This window comes from Anomaloglossus baeobatrachus, chromosome 11 (genome assembly GCF_048569485.1).
Source record: "Anomaloglossus baeobatrachus isolate aAnoBae1 chromosome 11, aAnoBae1.hap1, whole genome shotgun sequence".
NCBI classification, from domain to species: domain Eukaryota; kingdom Metazoa; phylum Chordata; class Amphibia; order Anura; family Aromobatidae; genus Anomaloglossus; species Anomaloglossus baeobatrachus.
Window position 1 is genome coordinate 188538414 of NC_134363.1, and position 22722 is coordinate 188561135.

A 22722-nucleotide genomic window follows, 5' to 3' on the forward strand; every position below is an offset into this window, starting at 1 on the left:
AGACTGCAGTGCTAACCACTGAGCCACCACAAGACTGCAGTGCTAACCACTGAGCCACCGTGCCGCCCGGTATATTACTCAACACTATGGAGCGGGCACTGCGAGGGGCTCTACGGGGATCTGTATGGACCCCAGACTCCCAGGAATGACCACACACACATAGATACCACACACAGGTAGATATGATGCACACAGGTGGATATGATGCACACAGGTGGATATGATGCACACAGGTGGATATGATGCACACAGGTGGATATGATGCACACAGGTAGATATGATGCACACAGGTGGATACAGCACACAGATGTGTCACATACGCACTGCTGCATTGATCTGTGGCCACTACTTCCAGGTATTGGGGGGGGGAGGAGAATCTGCTCTTAGTACCGCATTAGGCTTTTTCTGGTATATAATATGTATATACAGTTACATGGTAACATTTTATCTGCCCTCATCCACCCCTAGGGGGAGCTAGAGGCCCCTGCTGCTCATTACATTCTGCTCCATCAGTGCACACAGGACATGACTGATTTTCTATTTATTGGAATTCAGGAGCCCAAGAGCTGAGGGGCCACGTCTCCTTCCAGAGCAGGCGGGATTGTGCATTTTGATCCCTTGGGCTGCAGTGGGTCCATATATTGTCATTGTACAGAGGCGCTTTTCTGTCTGTGACCACAAGTGTTGTAATGAGATGCGTGCTCATCATTTCTACCGAGTTCTTGATCTCCAGTGCAATTATGGAGGTTGCAGCTGCTGATTGGCTGCAGCAATTATGGCAGCAGAGCAGAGGGTTAGTAGAGCAGAGGGATAGCAGAGCCGGGCAACAAAGCAGAGGGATAGCAGAGCCTGGACAGCAGAGCAGAGGGTTAGCAGAGCCGGACAACAAAGCAGAGGGATAGCAGAGACTGGGAAGCAGAGCAGAGGGATAGCAGAGCCTGGACAGCAGAGCAGAGGGATAGCAGAGCCTGGCAGCAGAGCAGAGGGATAGCAGAGCCTGGACAGCAGAGCAGAGGGATAGGAGAGCAGATGGATAGCAGAGCCTGGGCAGCAGAGAAGAGTGATAGCAGAGGGATAGCAGAGTCTAGGTAGCAAAGCAGGAGGATAGCAAAGACTGGGAAGCAGATCAAAGGGATAGCAGAGCAGAGGGATAGCAGAGTCTGGGTAGCAAAGCAGGAGGATAGTAGAGACTGGGAAGCAGATCAAAGAAATAGCAGAGACTGGGAAGCAAATTAAAGGGATAGCAAAGACTGGGCAGCAGAGAAGAGGGATAGTAGGGAGTGGGCAGCAGAGCAGAGGGATAGCAGGGAGTGGGCAGCAGAGCAAAGGGATAGCAGAGCCCGGGCAGCAGAACAGAGGGATAACAGGGAGTGGGCAGAAGAGCAGAGGGATAGCAGAGCAGAGGAATAGCAAAGCCTGTGAAACAGAGCAGAGGGATAACAAAGCCTGGGCAGCAGAGAAGAGGGATAGCAGAGTCTGGACAGCAGAACAAAGGGATAGCCAAGCCTGGGCAGCAGAGAAGAGGGATAGCCGAGCCTGGGGAGCAGAGGGAGAGCAGAGCCTGGGCAGCAGAGCAGAGGGAGAGCAGAGCCTGGGCAGCAGAGCGGAGGGATAGCCGAGCCTGGGCAGCAGAGCAGAGGGAGAGCAGAGCCTGGGCAGCAGAGCAGAGGGATAGCTGAGCCTGGGCAGCAGAGCGGAGGGATAGCTCAGCCTGGGCAGCAGAGCGGAGGGAGAGCAGAGCCTGGGCAGCAGAGCGGAGGGAGAGCAGAGCCTGGGCAGCAGAGCGGAGGGAGAGCAGAGCCTGGGCAGCAGAGCGGAGGGAGAGCAGAGCCTGGGCAGCAGAGCAGAGGGATAGCAGAGCCTGGGCAGCAGAGCAGAGGGATAGCAGAGCCTGGGCAGCAGAGCAGAGGGATAGCAGAGCCTGGGCAGCAGAGCAGAGGGATAGCAGAGCCTGGGCAGCAGAGTAGTGCAGGTTTATGGTACATCACATTGTTTTTCTGAGTTATTCGAGCCCCGCAATGCTCTGATGAGGGGCCAGTGGTAAAAGGCTTGTTAAAGGGGCAGTGATTGTCTTTGTTGCACCCACATACCGGAGTGTGGTGTTTATCAGGTGACGCTGGTTCATTGCGTACTTCCCTCTAGGAGAGCGCTCATTTGCATGTTTTTTCCTTGGAGCTTTGCATATCCCAATAAAACATTTCTTTATTAATTATATTATTGAATTACTAAAGACATGTTTTATCGGGATATGTAATGTACTATTGAGACTATTCCAGGATTATGGGCTTTGTGACCCTTCTTGGAGCTTTGCCAAAAAAAAAAAATTGATCTTAATAAAAACCAGTGCTATAATGTGTGCCCGGAACATTCTGCTCCTCGGGCTCCATCCTCACCGGGACGCTCCATCCTCACCGGGACGCTCCATCCTCACCGGGACGCTCCATCCTCACCGGGACGCTCCATCCTCACCGGGACGCTGCTTCCTTCTCTTCCAGGATCGGTGTCAGTGACAACTCCGGAGAAAACTGTGGTGGGAAAATCCGGCTCCACCGTGGTCCTGCCCTGCCTGTACTCCACCACCGTGGGCAATCAGTTTGTGGTAGAATGGAAGTTTTTACCTGGAAACGCCCAAACGTCAGGATGGCAGCAGGTAAGACGGCGACGGAAAATATTCCTGTATTTATTATATTGCTATCTGCTTTGTGAAGTGTACTGGCCCTTTAAGAAATTCTTTGCCAAATCCGAGCAGTAAACATACAAGTTACCAGCAGGGGGCGACTCTGATGCTCAGTTATTGAACCTTGTGGTTTGGGGACGCGTTGTCATAAATGTCACATTTCATCTCCTCCTAGGTTCTTTTTTATGCTAATGAGCGCGGCGTAGGCGGCGTGTTAGTTAACGGCAGAACGACTTGTCACTCATCACAATCCATATATACATATATACTCCTGCAGAGCAGAATGTGGGTAACAACTCGCCGCCGAGGGGAGACGATCCGGTATTATCCAGTATTATCTGCCCCTTCTCTCATCCTGCCTGTGTCAGTCTGTACTGTAGTGCTGGGATTCTATTCCTGAACCAGGAGGGTCAGGATGAGCAGATATAGAAAGATGTGAGCCGATCCGAGGACGGACACATAATATCGTCAGTCGGTCACATTTCTGGGTCCTGAATCTTCCGTGGACTTTCCCCGGACACGTAGTGCTTGTGATATTATTGTGACGTTATATTATCACGGTATTGCGTTACATCATATTTTAGTGCAGTATTACGTTACATCAGCTTTTGTTACATTATTTTCTGTCACATGATCACAAATCACTTTATATTGTTACTTTGTATCACACAATGTCTCATCATGTTCTATTATTGTAGATTTTGCTACATATCGTTATTGTTACAATCTTCTCTTCTCCTCCCTTTTCTTTTACTCCTCTTCTTATCCTCGTCTTCTCTTCTCCTCTTCTTCTTCTCCTCTTCTTTTACTCTTCTCTTCTCCTTTTCTTCTCCTTTTCTTCTCTTCTTCTCCTTTTCTTCTCCTTTTCTTCTCCTCTTCTCCGCTTCTTCTCCTCTTCTCCTCTTCTCTTCTTCTCTTCTCCTCTTCTTTTCCTCATCTTCTTTTACGCCTTTTCTTCTCTTCTTCTCCTCTTCTCCTTTTCTTCTTTTCTTCTCTTTTCCTCTTCTCTTCTTCTCCTCTTCTCCTTCTCTTCTTCTCCTCTTCTCCTTCTCTTCTTTTACTTTTCTTCTCCTCTTCTCTTCTTCTCCTATTCTCTTTTCCTCTTCTCTTCTTCTCTTCTTCTCCTTCTCTTCTTTTACTTTTCTTCTCCTCTTCTCTTCTTCTCCTCTTCTCTCCTCCTCTTCTCTTTTCCTCTTCTCTTCTTCTCCTCCTCTTCTTTTACTGTTCTTCTCTTCTTTTTTCTCCTCTTCTCTCCTCCTCTTCTCTTTTCCTCTTCTCTTCTTCTCCTCCTCTTCTTTTACTGTTCTGCTCCTCTTCTCCTTTTCTTCTTTTCTTCTCCTCTTCTCTTCTCCTCTTCTCCTTTTCTTCTTTTCTTCTCCTCTTCTCCTTTTCTTCTCTTCTTCTCCTCTTCTTTTCCTCATCTTCTTTTACGCCTTTTCTTCTCCTCGTCTTCTCTTCTTCTTCTCCTTTTTTCTTATTTTCTTCTCCTTTTCTCTTCTCCTTTTCTTCTCCTCTTCTTTTACTCTTCTTCTCTTCTTTTCTTTCTATTATTACCTTCTTTCTCTTCTGCTTTTCAGATTTATTACTTTTCTGATGGAACGACATATAAGCCGGGGTCCCAGGCTGAGCGCCTGACTGCGGTCAGTAGCCCCCCGACCTCCGGGGCGGCCTCCATCCAGCTGACCAACATCGCCGGGTTGGACAATGGCACTTACGTCTGTGAAGTGAATAACCCTCCTGACTTCAGCGGCTCTGGAGCTGGAATCATACAGCTCTCGGTCCTCGGTGAGAGGGTCCCCCCCATTAGATGGTTGTCAGAGCCCCCCTATTGTTATCACTAAAGTCAGTGGTGTAAATAGAGGGCCCCCAAAGATTATCAAATCCCATTATTGTGTCAGGTTGTCAGATGTTGGCCTGGTATTTGTGCCCCACTATCCTCCTCCTTTCTGAGTCCTTTCCCCTCCCCCACCTGCTGACAACACCGTTCCTCTGCTCGGGTTGTCACTAGGTGCCACGATGGCAGCCGCTGGTCTGTCCCCATGACTTGTGTGCCACCGTGTGTCTATATGGAAATATAACGTCACCGGCCATTAACCCTCCTAGACCCAAGCGATGGCGCCTTCTCCTTCACTCACCGGGGTGGAAAATGGGGGCCCAATTTGGGATGGTTTATGTATATGTCTGGATGACGAGCAGGAGCCACGTTACATGATGTGGATGTGTCTGGATGACGAGCAGGAGCCACGTTACATGATGGTGGATGTGTCTGGATGTGTCAGGTGCCACGTTACATGATGGTGGATGTGTCTGGATGTGTCAGGTGCCACGTTACATGATGGTGGATGTGTATGGATGTGTCAGGTGCCACGTTACATGATGGTGGATGTGTCTGGATGTGTCAGGTGCCACGTTACATGATGGTGGATGTGTATGGATGTGTCAGGTGCCACGTTACATGATGTGGATGCGTCTGGATGTGTCAGGGGCCACGTTACATGATGGTGGATATGTCTGGATGTGTCAGGGGCCACGTTACATGATGGTGGATGTGTCTGGATGTGTCAGGTGCCACGTTACATGATGTGGATGTGTATGGATGTGTCAGGTGCCACGTTACATGATGGTGGATGTGTATGGATGTGGCAGGGGTCACGTTACATGATGGTGGATGTGTCTGGATGTGGCAGGTGCCACGTTACATGATAGTGGATGTGTATGGATGTGTCAGGTGCCACGTTACATGATGGTGGATGTGTATGGATGTGTCAGGTGCCACGTTACATGATGGTGGATGTGTATGGATGTGGCAGGTGCCACGTTACATGATGGTGGATGTGTATGGATGTGTCAGGTGCCACGTTACATGATGGTGGATGTGTATGGATGTGGCAGGTGCCACGTTACATGATGTGGATGTGTCTGGATGTGGCAGGGGCCACGTTACATGATGGTGGATGTGTATGGATGTGTCAGGTGCCACGTTACATGATAGTGGATGTGTATGGATGTGTCAGGTGCCACGTTACATGATGGTGGATGTGTATGGATGTGGCAGGTGCCACGTTACATGATGGTGGATGTGTATGGATGTGTCAGGTGCCACGTTACATGATGTGGATGCGTCTGGATGTGTCAGGGGCCACGTTACATGATGGTGGATATGTCTGGATGTGTCAGGGGCCACGTTACATGATGTGGATGTGTCTGGATGTGGCAGGTGCCACGTTACATGATGTGGATGTGTATGGATGTGTCAGGTGCCACGTTACATGATGGTGGATGTGTCTGGATGTGTCAGGTGCCACGTTACATGATGTGGATGTGTATGGATGTGTCAGGTGCCACGTTACATGATGGTGGATGTGTATGGATGTGGCAGGGGTCACGTTACATGATGGTGGATGTGTCTGGATGTGTCAGGTGCCACGTTACATGATAGTGGATGTGTATGGATGTGTCAGGTGCCACGTTACATGATGGTGGATGTGTATGGATGTGGCAGGTGCCACGTTACATGATGGTGGATGTGTATGGATGTGTCAGGTGCCACGTTACATGATGTGGATGCGTCTGGATGTGTCAGGGGCCACGTTACATGATGGTGGATATGTCTGGATGTGTCAGGGGCCACGTTACATGATGTGGATGTGTCTGGATGTGGCAGGTGCCACGTTACATGATGTGGATGTGTATGGATGTGTCAGGTGCCACGTTACATGATGGTGGATGTGTATGGATGTGGCAGGGGTCACGTTACATGATGTGGATGTGTCTGGATGTGTCAGGTGCCACGTTACATGATGTGGATGTGTCTGGATGTGTCAGGTGCCACGTTACATGATGGTGGATGTGTATGGATGTGGCAGGGGTCACGTTACATGATGGTGGATGTGTCTGGATGTGTCAGGTGCCACGTTACATGATGTGGATGTGTCTGGATGTGGCAGGAGCCACGTTACATGATGGTGGATGTGTATGGATGTGTCAGGTGCCACGTTACATGATGGTGGATGTGTCTGGATGTGGCAGGGGTCACGTTACATGATGTGGATGTGTCTGGATGTGGCAGGTGCCACGTTACATGATGGTGGATGTGTATGGATGTGGCAGGGGTCACGTTACATGATGGTGGATGTGTATGGATGTGTCAGGTGCCACGTTACATGATGGTGGATGTGTATGGATGTGGCAGGTGCCACGTTACATGATGGTGGATGTGTATGGATGTGTCAGGTGCCACTTTACATGATGTGGATGCATCTGGATGTGTCAGGGGCCACGTTACATGATGGTGGATATGTCTGGATGTGTCAGGGGCCACGTTACATGATGGTGGATGTGTATGGATGTGGCAGGGGTCACGTTACATGATGTGGATGTGTCTGGATGTGTCAGGTGCCACGTTACATGATGTGGATGTGTCTGGATGTGTCAGGTGCCACGTTACATGATGGTGGATGTGTATGGATGTGGCAGGGGTCACGTTACATGATGGTGGATGTGTCTGGATGTGTCAGGTGCCACGTTACATGATGTGGATGTGTCTGGATGTGGCAGGAGCCACGTTACATGATGGTGGATGTGTATGGATGTGTCAGGTGCCACGTTACATGATGGTGGATGTGTCTGGATGTGGCAGGGGTCACGTTACATGATGTGGATGTGTCTGGATGTGGCAGGTGCCACGTTACATGATGGTGGATGTGTATGGATGTGGCAGGGGTCACGTTACATGATGGTGGATGTGTATGGATGTGTCAGGTGCCACGTTACATGATGGTGGATGTGTATGGATGTGGCAGGTGCCACGTTACATGATGGTGGATGTGTATGGATGTGTCAGGTGCCACTTTACATGATGTGGATGCATCTGGATGTGTCAGGGGCCACGTTACATGATGGTGGATATGTCTGGATGTGTCAGGGGCCACGTTACATGATGGTGGATGTGTATGGATGTGGCAGGGGTCACGTTACATGATGTGGATGTGTCTGGATGTGTCAGGTGCCACGTTACATGATGTGGATGTGTCTGGATGTGTCAGGTGCCACGTTACATGATGGTGGATGTGTATGGATGTGGCAGGGGTCACGTTACATGATGGTGGATGTGTCTGGATGTGTCAGGTGCCACGTTAAATGATGTGGATGTGTCTGGATGTGGCAGGAGCCACGTTACATGATGGTGGATGTGTATGGATGTGTCAGGTGCCACGTTACATGATGGTGGATGTGTATGGATGTGGCAGGGGTCACGTTACATGATGGTGGATGTGTCTGGATGTGTCAGGTGCCACGTTACATGATGTGGATGTGTCTGGATGTGGCAGGAGCCACGTTACATGATGGTGGATGTGTATGGATGTGTCAGGTGCCACGTTACATGATGGTGGATGTGTATGGATGTGGCAGGGGTCACGTTACATGATGTGGATGTGTCTGGATGTGTCAGGTGCCACGTTACATGATGGTGGATGTGTATGGATGTGGCAGGGGTCACGTTACATGATGGTGGATGTGTCTGGATGTGTCAGGTGCCACGTTACATGATGTGGATGTGTCTGGATGTGGCAGGAGCCACGTTACATGATGGTGGATGTGTATGGATGTGTCAGGTGCCACGTTACATGATGGTGCATGTGTATGGATGTGGCAGGGGTCACGTTACATGATGGTGGATGTGTCTGGATGTGTCAGGTGCCACGTTACATGATAGTGGATGTGTATGGATGTGTCAGGTGCCACGTTACATGATGGTGGATGTGTATGGATGTGGCAGGGGCCACGTTACATGATGGTGGATGTGTATGGATGTGTCAGGTGCCACGTTACATGATGTGGATGCGTCTGGATGTGTCAGGGGCCACGTTACATGATGGTGGATATGTCTGGATGTGTCAGGGGCCATGTTACATGATGTGGATGTGTCTGGATGTGGCAGGTGCCACGTTACATGATGTGGATGTGTATGGATGTGTCAGGTGCCACGTTACATGATGGTGGATGTGTATGGATGTGGCAGGGGTCACGTTACATGATGTGGATGTGTCTGGATGTGTCAGGTGCCACGTTACATGATGTGGATGTGTCTGGATGTGTCAGGTGCCACGTTACATGATGGTGGATGTGTATGGATGTGGCAGGGGTCACGTTACATGATGGTGGATGTGTCTGGATGTGTCAGGTGCCACGTTACATGATGTGGATGTGTCTGGATGTGGCAGGAGCCACGTTACATGATGGTGGATGTGTATGGATGTGTCAGGTGCCACGTTACATGATGGTGGATGTGTCTGGATGTGGCAGGGGTCACGTTACATGATGTGGATGTGTCTGGATGTGTCAGGTGCCACGTTACATGATGTGGATGTGTCTGGATGTGTCAGGTGCCACGTTACATGATGGTGGATGTGTATGGATGTGGCAGGGGTCACGTTACATGATGGTGGATGTGTCTGGATGTGTCAGGTGCCACGTTACATGATGTGGATGTGTCTGGATGTGGCAGGAGCCACGTTACATGATGGTGGATGTGTATGGATGTGGCAGGTGCCACGTTACATGATGTGGATGTGTATGGATGTGTCAGGGGCCACGTTACATGATGTGGATGTGTATGGATGTGTCAGGGGCCACGTTACATGATGTGGATGTGTATGGATGTGTCAGGTGTCACGTTACATGATGGTGGATGTGTCTGGATGTGGCAGGGGCCACGTTACATGATGGTGGATGTGTATGGATGTGGCAGGGGCCACGTTACATGATGTGGATGTGTATGGATGTGTCAGGTGCCACGTTACATGATGTGGATGCGTCTGGATGTGTCAGGTGCCACGTTACATGATGGTGGATGTGTATAGATGTGTCAGGGGCCACGTTACATGATGGTGGATGTGTCTGGATGTGGCAGGGGCCACGTTACATGATGGTGGATGTGTATGGATGTGGCAGGGGCCACGTTACATGATGTGGATGTGTATGGATGTGTCAGGTGCCACGTTACATGATGGTGGATGTGTATGGATGTGTCAGGTGCCACGTTACATGATGGTGGATGTGTATGGATGTGTCAGGTGCCACGTTACATGATGGTGGATGTGTATGGATGTGTCAGGTGCCACGTTACATGATGGTGGATGTGTATGGATGTGTCAGGTGTCACGTTACAGTTGGGGTCTTCCTCTATGGGATGTGATCGGCTTCTCATAGATAATCTTTTCCTTTTATTTCCAGTTCCTCCCACGTCTCCCACCTGTCAGTCTAATGGAAACACTATAACGGGCCAGGACGCCACCCTGAGCTGCTCCTCCACCGGTAACCCCCCGCCTGTCTACAGCTGGTCCATGGTGGGCACAAAGTCTGCGCTGCTGCCAGGAATGATGGAAAGTACGAAGCTCTGAGGGTGACGGTGCCGTCTGGGGGGGGGTCGCAGACCATAGTCCATAGGTGCCGTAGCTGGGCTCATTCAGCAGCACATAGGGTTTCAGGAGAGGGGTGCGCGGATCTTGAAGGAGGCCGATGACTGAGTTGTATAGCGGGAATAGCAGGGTTCTCACAGCTGTACAGAGGATTTCAGGATAACGGTTTGTTCATTTTGTTTTCCATAGATCAGATAACGGGATCCCTCCTACTCACGAACCTGTCACAGCCGATGTCCGGCACCTACCGCTGTACGGCCACCAACGAGATGGGGCAAGCCACGTGTCAAGTGACCATATCAGTGTCAAGTAATGCCCCTCCATCCACTGCCTGACACTGCGCTGTGCGGACCCCTGTGACTGCGGCTTCATCTATTCCTATATAATATACAGTATAGATGACAGGGGGCAGCACTGAGCAGCCTCCGAGTCACACACAGCCCTGCCATATCTACAATACTATATGTCTGTACACAGGAAAAGCGATCACATAACACAAGATGACAGGTACTGCTGCGCTGACAACACGAGGCGGCATCTGCCGGGCGTCAATCACCCAGCCTCAATATTTACATCCTGATTATAATAGAATATATTGTATCTCAGTCTGCGGAGGAGAAAACAACAACGTAACTCCCAGCACAGGGGAGTCCTCATGTTACCAAGCACAGCACAGTACCGCGTCTCCTGTCCTGTATATATATATATACACTGCACAGTACCGCGTCTCCTGTCCTGTATATATATATATACACTGCACAGTACCGCGTCTCCTGTCCTGTATATATATATATACACTGCACAGTACCGCGTCTCCTGTCCTGTGTGTATATATATATATATATATATACACTGCACAGTACCGCGTCTCCTGTCCTGTATATATATATATACACTGCACAGTACCGCGTCTCCTGTCCTGTATATATATATATACACTGCACAGTACCGCGTCTCCTGTCCTGTATATATATATATACACTGCACAGTACCGCGTCTCCTGTCCTGTATATATATATATACACTGCACAGTACCGCGTCTCCTGTCCTGTATATATATATATACACTGCACAGTACCGCGTCTCCTGTCCTGTATATATATATATATACACTGCACAGTACCGCGTCTCCTGTCCTGTATATATATATATATACACTGCACAGTACCGCGTCTCCTGTCCTGTATATATATATATATACACTGCACAGTACCGCGTCTCCTGTCCTGTGTATATATATATATATACACTGCACAGTACCGCGTCTCCTGTCCTGTATATATATATATATACACTGCACAGTACCGCGTCTCCTGTCCTGTATATATATATATATATATATATATATATATGCACTGCACAGTACCGCGTCTCCTGTCCTGTGTATATGTGTGTGTGCATATATATATATATATATATATATATATATATATATATATATATATATATATATATATATATATACTGCACAGTACCACTCCTCCTGTCCTGTATACTGGGTGTAATCCTCAGTATCTGTATTATTCTATATATATACACACTGCACAGTACCACTTCTCCTGTCCTGTATACTGGGTGTAATCCTCAGTATCTGTATTATTCTGTATATATACACTGCACAGTACCACTTCTCCTGTCCTGTATACTGGGTGTAATCCTCAGTACCTGTATTATTCTGTATATATACACTGCACAGTACCACTTCTCCTGTCCTGTATACTGGGTGTAATCCTCAGTATCTGTATTATTCTATATATATACACACTGCACAGTACCACTTCTCCTGTCCTGTATACTGGGTGTAATCCTCAGTATCTGTATTATTCTATATATATACACTGCACAGTACCACTTCTCCTGTCCTGTATACTGGGTGTAATCCTCAGTACCTGTATTATTCTGTATATATACACTGCACAGTACCACTTCTCCTGTCCTGTATACGGGGTGTAATCCTCAGTATCTGTATTATTCTGTATATACACACTGCACAGTACCACTTCTCCTGTCCTGTATACTGGGTGTAATCCTCAGTGTCTGTATTATTCTATATATATACACTGCACAGTACCACTTCTCCTGTCCTGTATACTGAGTGTTTTCCTCAGTATCTGTATTATTCTGTATATATACACTGCACAGTACCACTTCTCCTGTCCTGTATACTGAGTGTAATCCTCAGTATCTGTATTATTCTGTATATATACACTGCACAGTACCACTTCTCCTGTCCTGTATACTGGGTGTAATCCTCAGTATCTGTATTATTCTGTATATATACACTGCACAGTACCACTTCTCCTGTCCTGTATACTGGGTGTAATCCTCAGTATCTGTATTATTCTGTATATATATACACTGCACAGTACCACTTCTCCTGTCCTGTATACTGGGTGTAATCCTCAGTACCTGTATTATTCTGTATATATACACTGCACAGTACCACTTCTCCTGTCCTGTATACTGGGTGTAATCCTCAGTACCTGTATTATTCTGTATATATACACTGCACAGTACCACTTCTCCTGTCCTGTATACAGGGTGTAATCCTCAGTATCTGTATTATTCTGTATATATACACTGCACAGTACCACTTCTCATGTATACTGGGTGTAATCCTCAGTACCTGTATTATTCTGTATATATACACACTGCACAGTACCACTTCTCCTGTCCTGTATACTTAGTGTAATCCTCAGTATCTGTATTATTCTGTATATATACACTGCACAGTACCACTTCTCCTGTCCTGTATACTGGGTGTAATCCTCAGTATCTGTATTATTCTGTATATATACACTGCACAGTACCATGTCTCCTGTCCTGTATACTGGGTGTAATCCTCAGTATCTGTATTATTCTGTATATATTGTCACGCTCCCCGGGTCCTCACCCCCGTTCCCCGGCTCACCTGCCACGCTCTCCGCTCCCCAGTCACCGGATTCTGTCCGTCCCAGGGCTCCGGGCCCCCGATCCCGGCGCCCGACAGCTTCCCTGGACCTGGCCGGCTCCCCTGCGTCCTCCTCGCAGCCTCCTTCCCTGGCTTCTGGCACCCGGGCGGCGCGCATGCGCATTAGGGCGCGCGCGCGGTCACTGACCCTTTCTTAAAGGGCCAGCGTCCATTAACAGGAAATGAGGTTGCACAGGTACAGGGTATATAGGGGGTCATTGTCCAAGGGGGCGGGGTCCTGATCTTCGTGTTCCCTGAGCTAGGAGTCAGGTCTCTTGGTGTTTATGTGCCTGTACTCACCTATCTGTCTTTGTAGAGCCGTACCTGCCTCGCCATCCAGTCTGCCGTGTCCTGATCCCCGCACGCTGTCCGTCTGCCATCTGACAGTCCGTACCATCCCGGATCCCTGCGGTGACCCGTCATCTTGCTCCAGAGGTTCCGGACCCCGCCTGATATCACCTCGGCCTCCGAACCTGAGCTACGTCACCAAGACCACCTTCTGTGACTCCGTGGTCCCTGGGACTCCTCCGCTGCCTTCACTTGCACGGACTGTTCTACTGCCCATCAGTGCTTCAGCTGCCGGACTCCCTACCACCATCTCAGAGAGTTCGGTCCAGTGGATCCACCTCCTGGGTCTGCCCGACCGCCCGGCCGTGACAGTAAGATCAGGCCATGGATCCCGCTGCAGCACTAATGGCCCTGCAAGAGGAACTCCAACGCCAGCGTGAAGTCCAGACCCGCATGCTGCAATTCATGACCTCCGTGGACACCCGCCTGTACACATTACAAGCATCAATGACGCCTGCGGCACCCAGGTCCCCCGCCAGGCAAGCCATGGCCCCCGCACCAGTGGCAACCTCGTCAGATGCTTCCCGACTCCGTTTGGCGTCACCTCCTCGTTATGCTGGAGATCCCAAGACCTGCAGGGGCTTCATAAATCAATGTTCCCTTCATTTCACGCAGCTGCCACATCTGTTCGCCTCCGACCAAGCCAAGGTCGCCTTTATAATGTCCCACCTAGAGGGCGAGGCGCTGGCGTGGATGAACCCCTTGTGGGAGAAGGAGGACCCCATGACCAAGGATCTTCAACAGTTCCTGCAGGCATTCCGCAGCACCTTTGACGAGCCGGGACGCGCTTCTGCCTCTGCTTCATCACTCCTCCGCCTACGTCAAGGAACACTGACGGTGGGCCAATACGCCATCCGTTTTCGCACTGTGGCTTCAGAACTCGGGTGGAATAATGAGGCCCTAACAGCCGCCTTCTGGGAGGGACTCTCGAGTCGCATCAAGGATGAGTTGGCGGGTCGGGACGTGCCCTCCACCCTAGATGCCCTGATTGCCCTAGCAACTCGTGTGGACATACGTTTTCAGGAGCGCTCCAAAGAGCTATCTCGTGAGAGACGCCCGTTACGGCATTCATCTCCTCCTCAGAAGCCCTCCGTACCTCAGTCATCAACAGCTGGGAGTCCCGTCCACGAGCCCATGCAGATTGACCGAGTGCGTCAGTCTGCACAACGTAGAGCAGAGCGGCTTGCCAAGGGTCTCTGCTTTTACTGCGGTGAGGGCACACACCTCCTCCGTTCCTGTCTGGAAAGGCCGGGAAACTCCAAAGCCTAGGGTTGGTAGGAGAGGCCACCCTAGGTGCTGGGACTCTCTCTGATCCGGTCACATGGACCGTGCAAGTGACAACGGGAGAGACGCGGTTCATGGCTGAGGCCTATCTTGATTCCGGGGCAGCAGGCAATTTCATCCAGCAAGCCACCGTGGACAAATACCAGGTGCCTGTTATCCCACTCAACAAGCCCCTGGTGATTGCCTCTGTGGATGGGAGACCCCTTTCTGACACCATCTCCTGGACCACCAGGCCGGTTGAACTGCGCATCGGTGCTCTTCACACCGAGAACATCGCCTTCTACGTCCTTCCGCACATGTCCCATCAGATCCTGCTGGGCCTTCCATGGTTACGGACTCACGAACCATCAGTCAGCTGGGGCACTGGCGAAATCACCCGCTGGGGTGCTTCGTGTCATGAGAGATGCCTAAAATCCACACAACCCATCCGACGACCTCCGGTTCCTGAGAACCTACCGGGGCTGCCCTCGGCTTATTGGTCCTTTGCTGATGTCTTTGATAAAAAAGAATCCGAGGTACTGCCGCCACATCGCCCCTACGATTGTGCCATCGACCTGCTCCCTGGAACAACGCCACCACGAGGACGGATATATCCTTTATCTCCAGCCGAAACAAGGGCTATGTCGACTTACATCTCAGAGAGCCTGGCTAGGGGATTCATTCGGAGATCCTCCTCTCCTGCTGGAGCAGGTTTCTTCTTTGTCAAGAAAAAAGAGGGCGATTTACGTCCCTGCATCGACTACCGGGGTCTGAATCAGATCACTGTTAAGAACAAGTACCCTCTGCCGCTCATCCCCGAATTGTTTGACCGGCTTAGAGGAGCTCGTCTGTTCACCAAGCTGGATCTTCGGGGTGCTTACAATCTGGTGCGCATCCGCTCTGGTGACGAATGGAAGACCGCGTTTAATACGCGCGATGGACATTATGAGTACTGCGTGATGCCCTTCGGCCTGTGTAACGCTCCTGCCGTCTTCCAAGAACTGGTGAACGACGTGTTCCGAGACCTCCTCTACACCTGTGTGGTAGTATATCTAGATGACATCCTTGTCTTCTCTCCGGACCTCCCAACCCACAGAGAGCACGTACAGCTGGTTCTACGACGACTAAGAGAGAACCGTCTGTACGCAAAGTATGAGAAGTGTGTCTTTGAGCAGTCTTCTCTCCCCTTTCTGGGGTACATCATCTCTGAGACTGGACTGCAGATGGATCCCAAGAAGGTCTCCGCCATTCTCAACTGGCCTCCCCCTTCTGGACTGAAGGCAATCCAACGCTTCCTGGGATTCGCCAACTACTACCGCCAATTCGTCCCTCACTTCTCTGCTCTGACTGCTCCACTTTCCGCTTTGACTAAGAAAGAGGCAAATCCAAAGGACTGGTCGCCTGCGGCCGACGCCGCGTTTGGCTCTTTGAAGCGGGCTTTTGCTTCCTCGCCTGTACTTCACCGTCCGGAGTTGAACCGCCAGTTCACCTTGGAGGTGGATGCCTCCTCCTCAGGAGCCGGAGCAGTGCTCATGCAGAAGTCCTCCTCCGGGAAGATGGTGACTTGCGGATTCTTCTCCAAGGGCTTCTCAGCGCCTGAACGCAACTATACCATCGGGGACCGAGAGCTCTTGGCAGTCAAACTGGCACTGGAGGAATGGCGCTACCTCCTGGAAGGTGCAGTGTATCCCGTGATCATCTACACGGACCACAAGAACCTAGAATACCTGCGGTCCGCTCAGCGACTGAACCCACGGCAAGCCAGGTGGTCCTTATTCTTTGCCAGGTTCGACTTTCAGCTTCACTTCCGACCCGCGGACAAGAATGTACGCGCTGATGCCTTGTCCAGGTCTTTCATGCCCATGGAGCAGGAGGAAGAGACTACCCAACCCATCATCTGTCCTAGCAACATCATTCCGGTGGCCCCTGTCACCCTAGCCCAGATACCGCCCGGGAAGACCTATGTCTCCGATACCGACAGGCAAAAAGTGTTACACTGGGGTCATGCCTCAAAAACAGCCGGGCATGCTGGTCAGAAGAGAACATGGGGTGCGATTGTACGCCATTACTGGTGGCCATCCCTTCGCACGGACGTCGCTGCTTTTGTCTCTGCCTGCTCCTCCTGTGCCAGGAACAAGACGCCCAAACACTTGCCCCATGGCCGTCTTCTGCCTTTACCGATACCCTCAGTCCCGTGGCAACACATAGCAATGGACTTTATTACGGACTTGCCATTATCCTCCGGGCACACAGTCATATGGGTCGTGGTTGATCGATTCTCCAAAATGGCCCACTTCGTTCCTATGGCCGGACTGCCCTCTGCTCAGGAACTCGCGGAAGCCTATATACATCACATCTTCCGCTTGCATGGCTTTCCATCCCACATAGTGTCCGACAGAGGAACTCAGTTCACCTCCCGCTTCTGGAGGGCTCTATGCAAACATCTGGGAGTGACTCTGGACTTTTCTTCTTCTTACCATCCTCAGTCTAACGGCCAAGTGGAGAGGGTCAATCAAATCGTGACCTCATACCTACGTCACTATGTCAACGCCCATCACGACGACTGGTCCTCGCTTCTGCCTTGGGCTGAATTCTCCCATAACCACCACGTCAGTGAGTCATCCTCCGAATCTCCCTTCCATGTTGTTTACGGACTCCAGCCCGCCGTCCCATTGCCTATATCCCCTTCATCGGATGTCCCGGCTGCTGATACTGCAGTTCGTGACTTTGCTACCATTTGGGACTCTGTCAAAGCGTCCCTTGGGCGCGCTTCCCAGCGGATGAAGAAACACGCTGACAAGAGACGTCTGGATCCTCCGTGTTTCTCTCCTGGTGACCTGGTCTGGCTTGCTTCCCAGTACATCCGATTGAAGATACCTTCCTACAAGCTGGGTCCTCGCTACATCGGGCCGTTTAAGGTCCTCAGCAAGATCAATGAGGTATCCTACAAGCTACAGCTCCCGGCCACGATGAGGATACCCAACTCCTTCCACGTCTCTCTGCTCAAGCCGGTTGTCCTTGGTCCCTTCTCCGCTGCTGCCAGTCCGGCCCCTCCTCCTATTGCCGATGATGACATCTATGCGGTAAGGGATATCGTGGCCATGAAGACCGTACGAGGTCGACAGTTCTTCCTGGTGGACTGGGAAGGGTATGGTCCTGAGGATAGGTCTTGGGAGCCCAGGGAGAACGTGGGCACTCCTCTTATCCGTGCCTTCATGTCCCGGTTGCGGGGAGGGGGGCGTGGGGGGGGGGGGGTACTGTCACGCTCCCCGGGTCCTCACCCCCGTTCCCCGGCTCACCTGCCACGCTCTCCGCTCCCCAGTCACCGGATTCTGTCCGTCCCAGGGCTCCGGGCCCCCGATCCCGGCGCCCGACAGCTTCCCTGGACCTGGCCGGCTCCCCTGCGTCCTCCTCGCAGCCTCCTTCCCTGGCTTCTGGCACCCGGGCGGCGCGCATGCGCATTAGGGCGCGCGCGCGGTCACTGACCCTTTCTTAAAGGGCCAGCGTCCATTAACAGGAAATGAGGTTGCACAGGTACAGGGTATATAGGGGGTCATTGTCCAAGGGGGCGGGGTCCTGATCTTCGTGTTCCCTGAGCTAGGAGTCAGGTCTCTTGGTGTTTATGTGCCTGTACTCACCTATCTGTCTTTGTAGAGCCGTACCTGCCTCGCCATCCAGTCTGCCGTGTCCTGATCCCCGCACGCTGTCCGTCTGCCATCTGACAGTCCGTACCATCCCGGATCCCTGCGGTGACCCGTCATCTTGCTCCAGAGGTTCCGGACCCCGCCTGATATCACCTCGGCCTCCGAACCTGAGCTACGTCACCAAGACCACCTTCTGTGACTCCGTGGTCCCTGGGACTCCTCCGCTGCCTTCACTTGCACGGACTGTTCTACTGCCCATCAGTGCTTCAGCTGCCGGACTCCCTACCACCATCTCAGAGAGTTCGGTCCAGTGGATCCACCTCCTGGGTCTGCCCGACCGCCCGGCCGTGACATATATACACTGCACAGTACCACTTCTCCTGTCCTGTATACTGGGTGTAATCCTCTGTGTCTGTATTATTCTGTATATACACTGCACAGTACCACTCCTCCTGTCCTGTATACTGGGTGTAATCCTCAGTATCTGTATTATTCTATATATATACACACTGCACAGTACCACTTCTCCTGTCCTGTATACTGGGTGTAATCCTCAGTATCTGTATTATTCTATATATATACACTGCACAGTACCACTTCTCCTGTCCTGTATACTGAGTGTTTTCCTCAGTATCTGTATTATTCTGTATATATACACTGCACAGTGCCACTTCTCCTGTCCTGTATACTGGGTGTAATCCTCAGTATCTGTATTATTCTGTATATATACACTGCACAGTACCACTTCTCCTGTCCTGTATACTGGGTGTAATCCTCAGTATCTGTATTATTCTGTATATATACACTGCACAGTACCACTTCTCCTGTCCTGTATACTGGGTGTAATCCTCAGTACCTGTATTATTCTGTATATATACACTGCACAGTACCACTTCTCCTGTCCTGTATACAGGGTGTAATCCTCAGTATCTGTATTATTCTGTATATATATACACTGCACAGTACCACTTCTCATGTATACTGGGTGTAATCCTCAGTACCTGTATTATTCTGTATATATATACTGCACAGTACCACTTCTCCTGTCCTGTATACTGGGTGTAATCCTCTGTGTCTTTATTATTCTGTATATACACTGCACAGTACCACTCCTCCTGTCCTGTATACTGGGTGTAATCCTCAGTATCTGTATTATTCTGTATATATATACTGCACAGTACCACTCCTCCTGTCCTGTATACTGGGTGTAATCCTCAGTATCTGTATTATTCTGTATATATACACTGCACAGTACCACTTCTCCTGTCCTGTATACTGGGTGTAATCCTCAGTATCTGTATTATTCTATATATATACACACTGCACAGTACCACTTCTCCTGTCCTGTATACTGGGTGTAATCCTCAGTGTCTGTATTATTCTATATATATACACTGCACAGTACCACTTCTCCTGTCCTGTATACTGAGTGTTTTCCTCAGTATCTGTATTATTCTGTATATATACACTGCACAGTGCCACTTCTCCTGTCCTGTATACTGAGTGTTTTCCTCAGTATCTGTATTATTCTGTATATACACACTGCACAGTGCCACTTCTCCTGTCCTGTATACTGGGTGTAATCCTCAGTATCTGTATTATTCTGTATATATATACACTGCACAGTACCACTTCTCCTGTCCTGTATACTGGGTGTAATCCTCAGTATCTGTATTATTCTGTATATATACACTGCACAGTACCACTTCTCCTGTCCTGTATACTGGGTGTAATCCTCAGTACCTGTATTATTCTGTATATATACACTGCACAGTACCACTTCTCCTGTCCTGTATACAGGGTGTAATCCTCAGTATCTGTATTATTCTGTATATATATACACACTGCACAGTACCACTTCTCATGTATACTGGGTGTAATCCTCAGTACCTGTATTATTCTGTATATATACACTGCACAGTACCACTTCTCCTGTCCTGTATACTGGGTGTAATCCTCAGTATCTGTATTATTCTGTATATATACACTGCACAGTACCACTTCTCCTGTCCTGTATACTGGGTGTAATCCTCAGTATCTGTATTATTTTGTATATATACACTGCACAGTACCACTTCTCCTGTCCTGTATACTGGGTGTAATCCTCAGTACCTGTATTATTCTGTATATATACACTGCACAGTACCACTTCTCCTGTCCTGTATACAGGGTGTAATCCTCAGTATCTGTATTATTCTGTATATATATATACACTGCACAGTACCACTTCTCATGTATACTGGGTGTAATCCTCAGTACCTGTATTATTCTGTATATATACACTGCACAGTACCACTTCTCCTGTCCTGTATACTGGGTGTAATCCTCTGTGTCTGTATTATTCTGTATATACACTGCACAGTACCACTTCTCCTGTCCTGTATACTGGGTGTAATCCTCAGTGTCTGTATTATTCTGTATATATACACTGCACAGTACCACTTCTCCTGTCCTGTATACTGGGTGTAATCCTCAGTATCTGTAATATTCTGTATATACACTGCACAGTACCACTCCTCCTGTCCTGTATACTGGGTGTAATCCTCAGTATCTGTATTATTCTATATATATATACACACACTGCACAGTACCACTTCTCCTGTCCTGTATACTGGGTGTAATCCTCAGTATCTGTATTATTCTGTATATATACACTGCACAGTACCACTTCTCCTGTCCTGTATACTGGGTGTAATCCTCAGTGTTTGTATTATTCTATATATATACACTGCACAGTACCACTTCTCCTGTCCTGTATACTGAGTGTTTTCCTCAGTATCTGTATTATTCTGTATATATACACTGCACAGTGCCACTTCTCCTGTCCTGTATACTGGGTGTAATCCTCAGTATCTGTATTATTCTGTATATATACACTGCACAGTACCACTTCTCCTGTCCTGTATACTGGGTGTAATCCTCAGTATCTGTATTATTCTGTATATATACACTGCACAGTACCACTCATCCTGTCCTGTATACTGGGTGTAATCCTCAGTATCTGTATTATTCTGTATATATACACTGCACAGTACCACTTCTCCTGTCCTGTATACTGGGTGTAATCCTCAGTACCTGTATTATTCTGTATATATACACTGCACAGTACCACTTCTCCTGTCCTGTATACAGGGTGTAATCCTCAGTATCTGTATTATTCTGTATATATATACACTGCACAGTACCACTTCTCATGTATACTGGGTGTAATCCTCAGTATCTGTATTATCCTGTATATATACACTGCACAGTACCACTTCTCCTGTCCTGTATACTGGGTGTGGGTGTAATCCTCAGTATCTGTATTATTCTGTGTATATATACACTGCACAGTACCACTTCTCCTGTCCTGTATACTGGGTGTAATCCTCAATACCTGTATTATTCTGTATATATACACTGCACAGTACCACTTCTCCTGTCCTGTATACTGGGTGTAATCCTCAGTATCTGTATTGTTTTGTATATATACACTGCACAGTACCACTTCTCCTGTCCTGTATACGGGGTGTAATCCTCAGTGTCTGTATTATTCTGTATATACACTGCACAGTACCACTTCTCCTGTCCTGTATACTGGGTGTAATCCTCAGGATCTGTGTTATTCTGTATATATACACTGCACAGTACCACTTCAGCTGTCCTGTATACTGGGTGTAATCCTCAGTACCTGTATTATTCTGTATATATATACTGCACAGTACCACTTCTCCTGTCCTGTATACTGGGTGTAATCCTCAGTATCTGTATTATTATGTATATATACACTGCACAGTACCACTTCTCCTGTCCTGTATACTGGGTGTAATCCTCAGTATCTGTATTATTCTGTATATATACACTGCACAGTACCACTTCTCCTGTCCTGTATACTGGGTGTAATCCTCAGTATCTGTATTATTCTGTATATATACACTGCACAGTACCACTTCTCCTGTCCTGTATACTGGGTGTAATCCTCAGTATCTGTATTAATATGTATATATACACTGCACAGTACCACTTCTCCTGTCCTGTATACTGGGTGTAATCCTCAGTATCTGTATTATTCTGTATATATACACTGCACAGTGCCACTTCTCCTGTCCTGTATACTGGGTGTAATCCTCAGTATCTGTATTATTCTGTATATATACACTGCACAGTACCACTTCTCCTGTCCTGTATACTGGGTGTAATCCTCAGTATCTGTATTATTCTGTATATATACACTGCACAGTACCACTTCTCCTGTCCTGTATACTGGGTGTAATCCTCAGTATCTGTATTATTCTGTATATATACACTGCACAGTACCACTTCTCCTGTCCTGTATACTGGGTGTAATCCTCAGTATCTGTATTATTCTGTATATATACACTGCACAGTACCACTTCTCCTGTCCTGTATACTGGGTGTAATCCTCAGTATCTGTATTAG

The 22722-nt window shown here is 49.0% G+C and overlaps 1 protein-coding gene across 1 annotated transcript in view; it reads left to right on the forward strand.

The window, feature by feature from the left end:
- VSIG2 (V-set and immunoglobulin domain containing 2) overlaps window positions 1–22722 on the forward strand; it is a 28383-nt gene that overhangs the window by 466 nt on the left and 5195 nt on the right. Inside the window, exons 2-5 of the mRNA XM_075327801.1 lie at window positions 2496–2650; window positions 4255–4462; window positions 9914–10066; window positions 10288–10407. Of these exons, the coding sequence (XP_075183916.1) occupies window positions 2496–2650; window positions 4255–4462; window positions 9914–10066; window positions 10288–10407 (636 nt within the window). The remainder of the gene's footprint in view (window positions 1–2495; window positions 2651–4254; window positions 4463–9913; window positions 10067–10287; window positions 10408–22722) is intronic.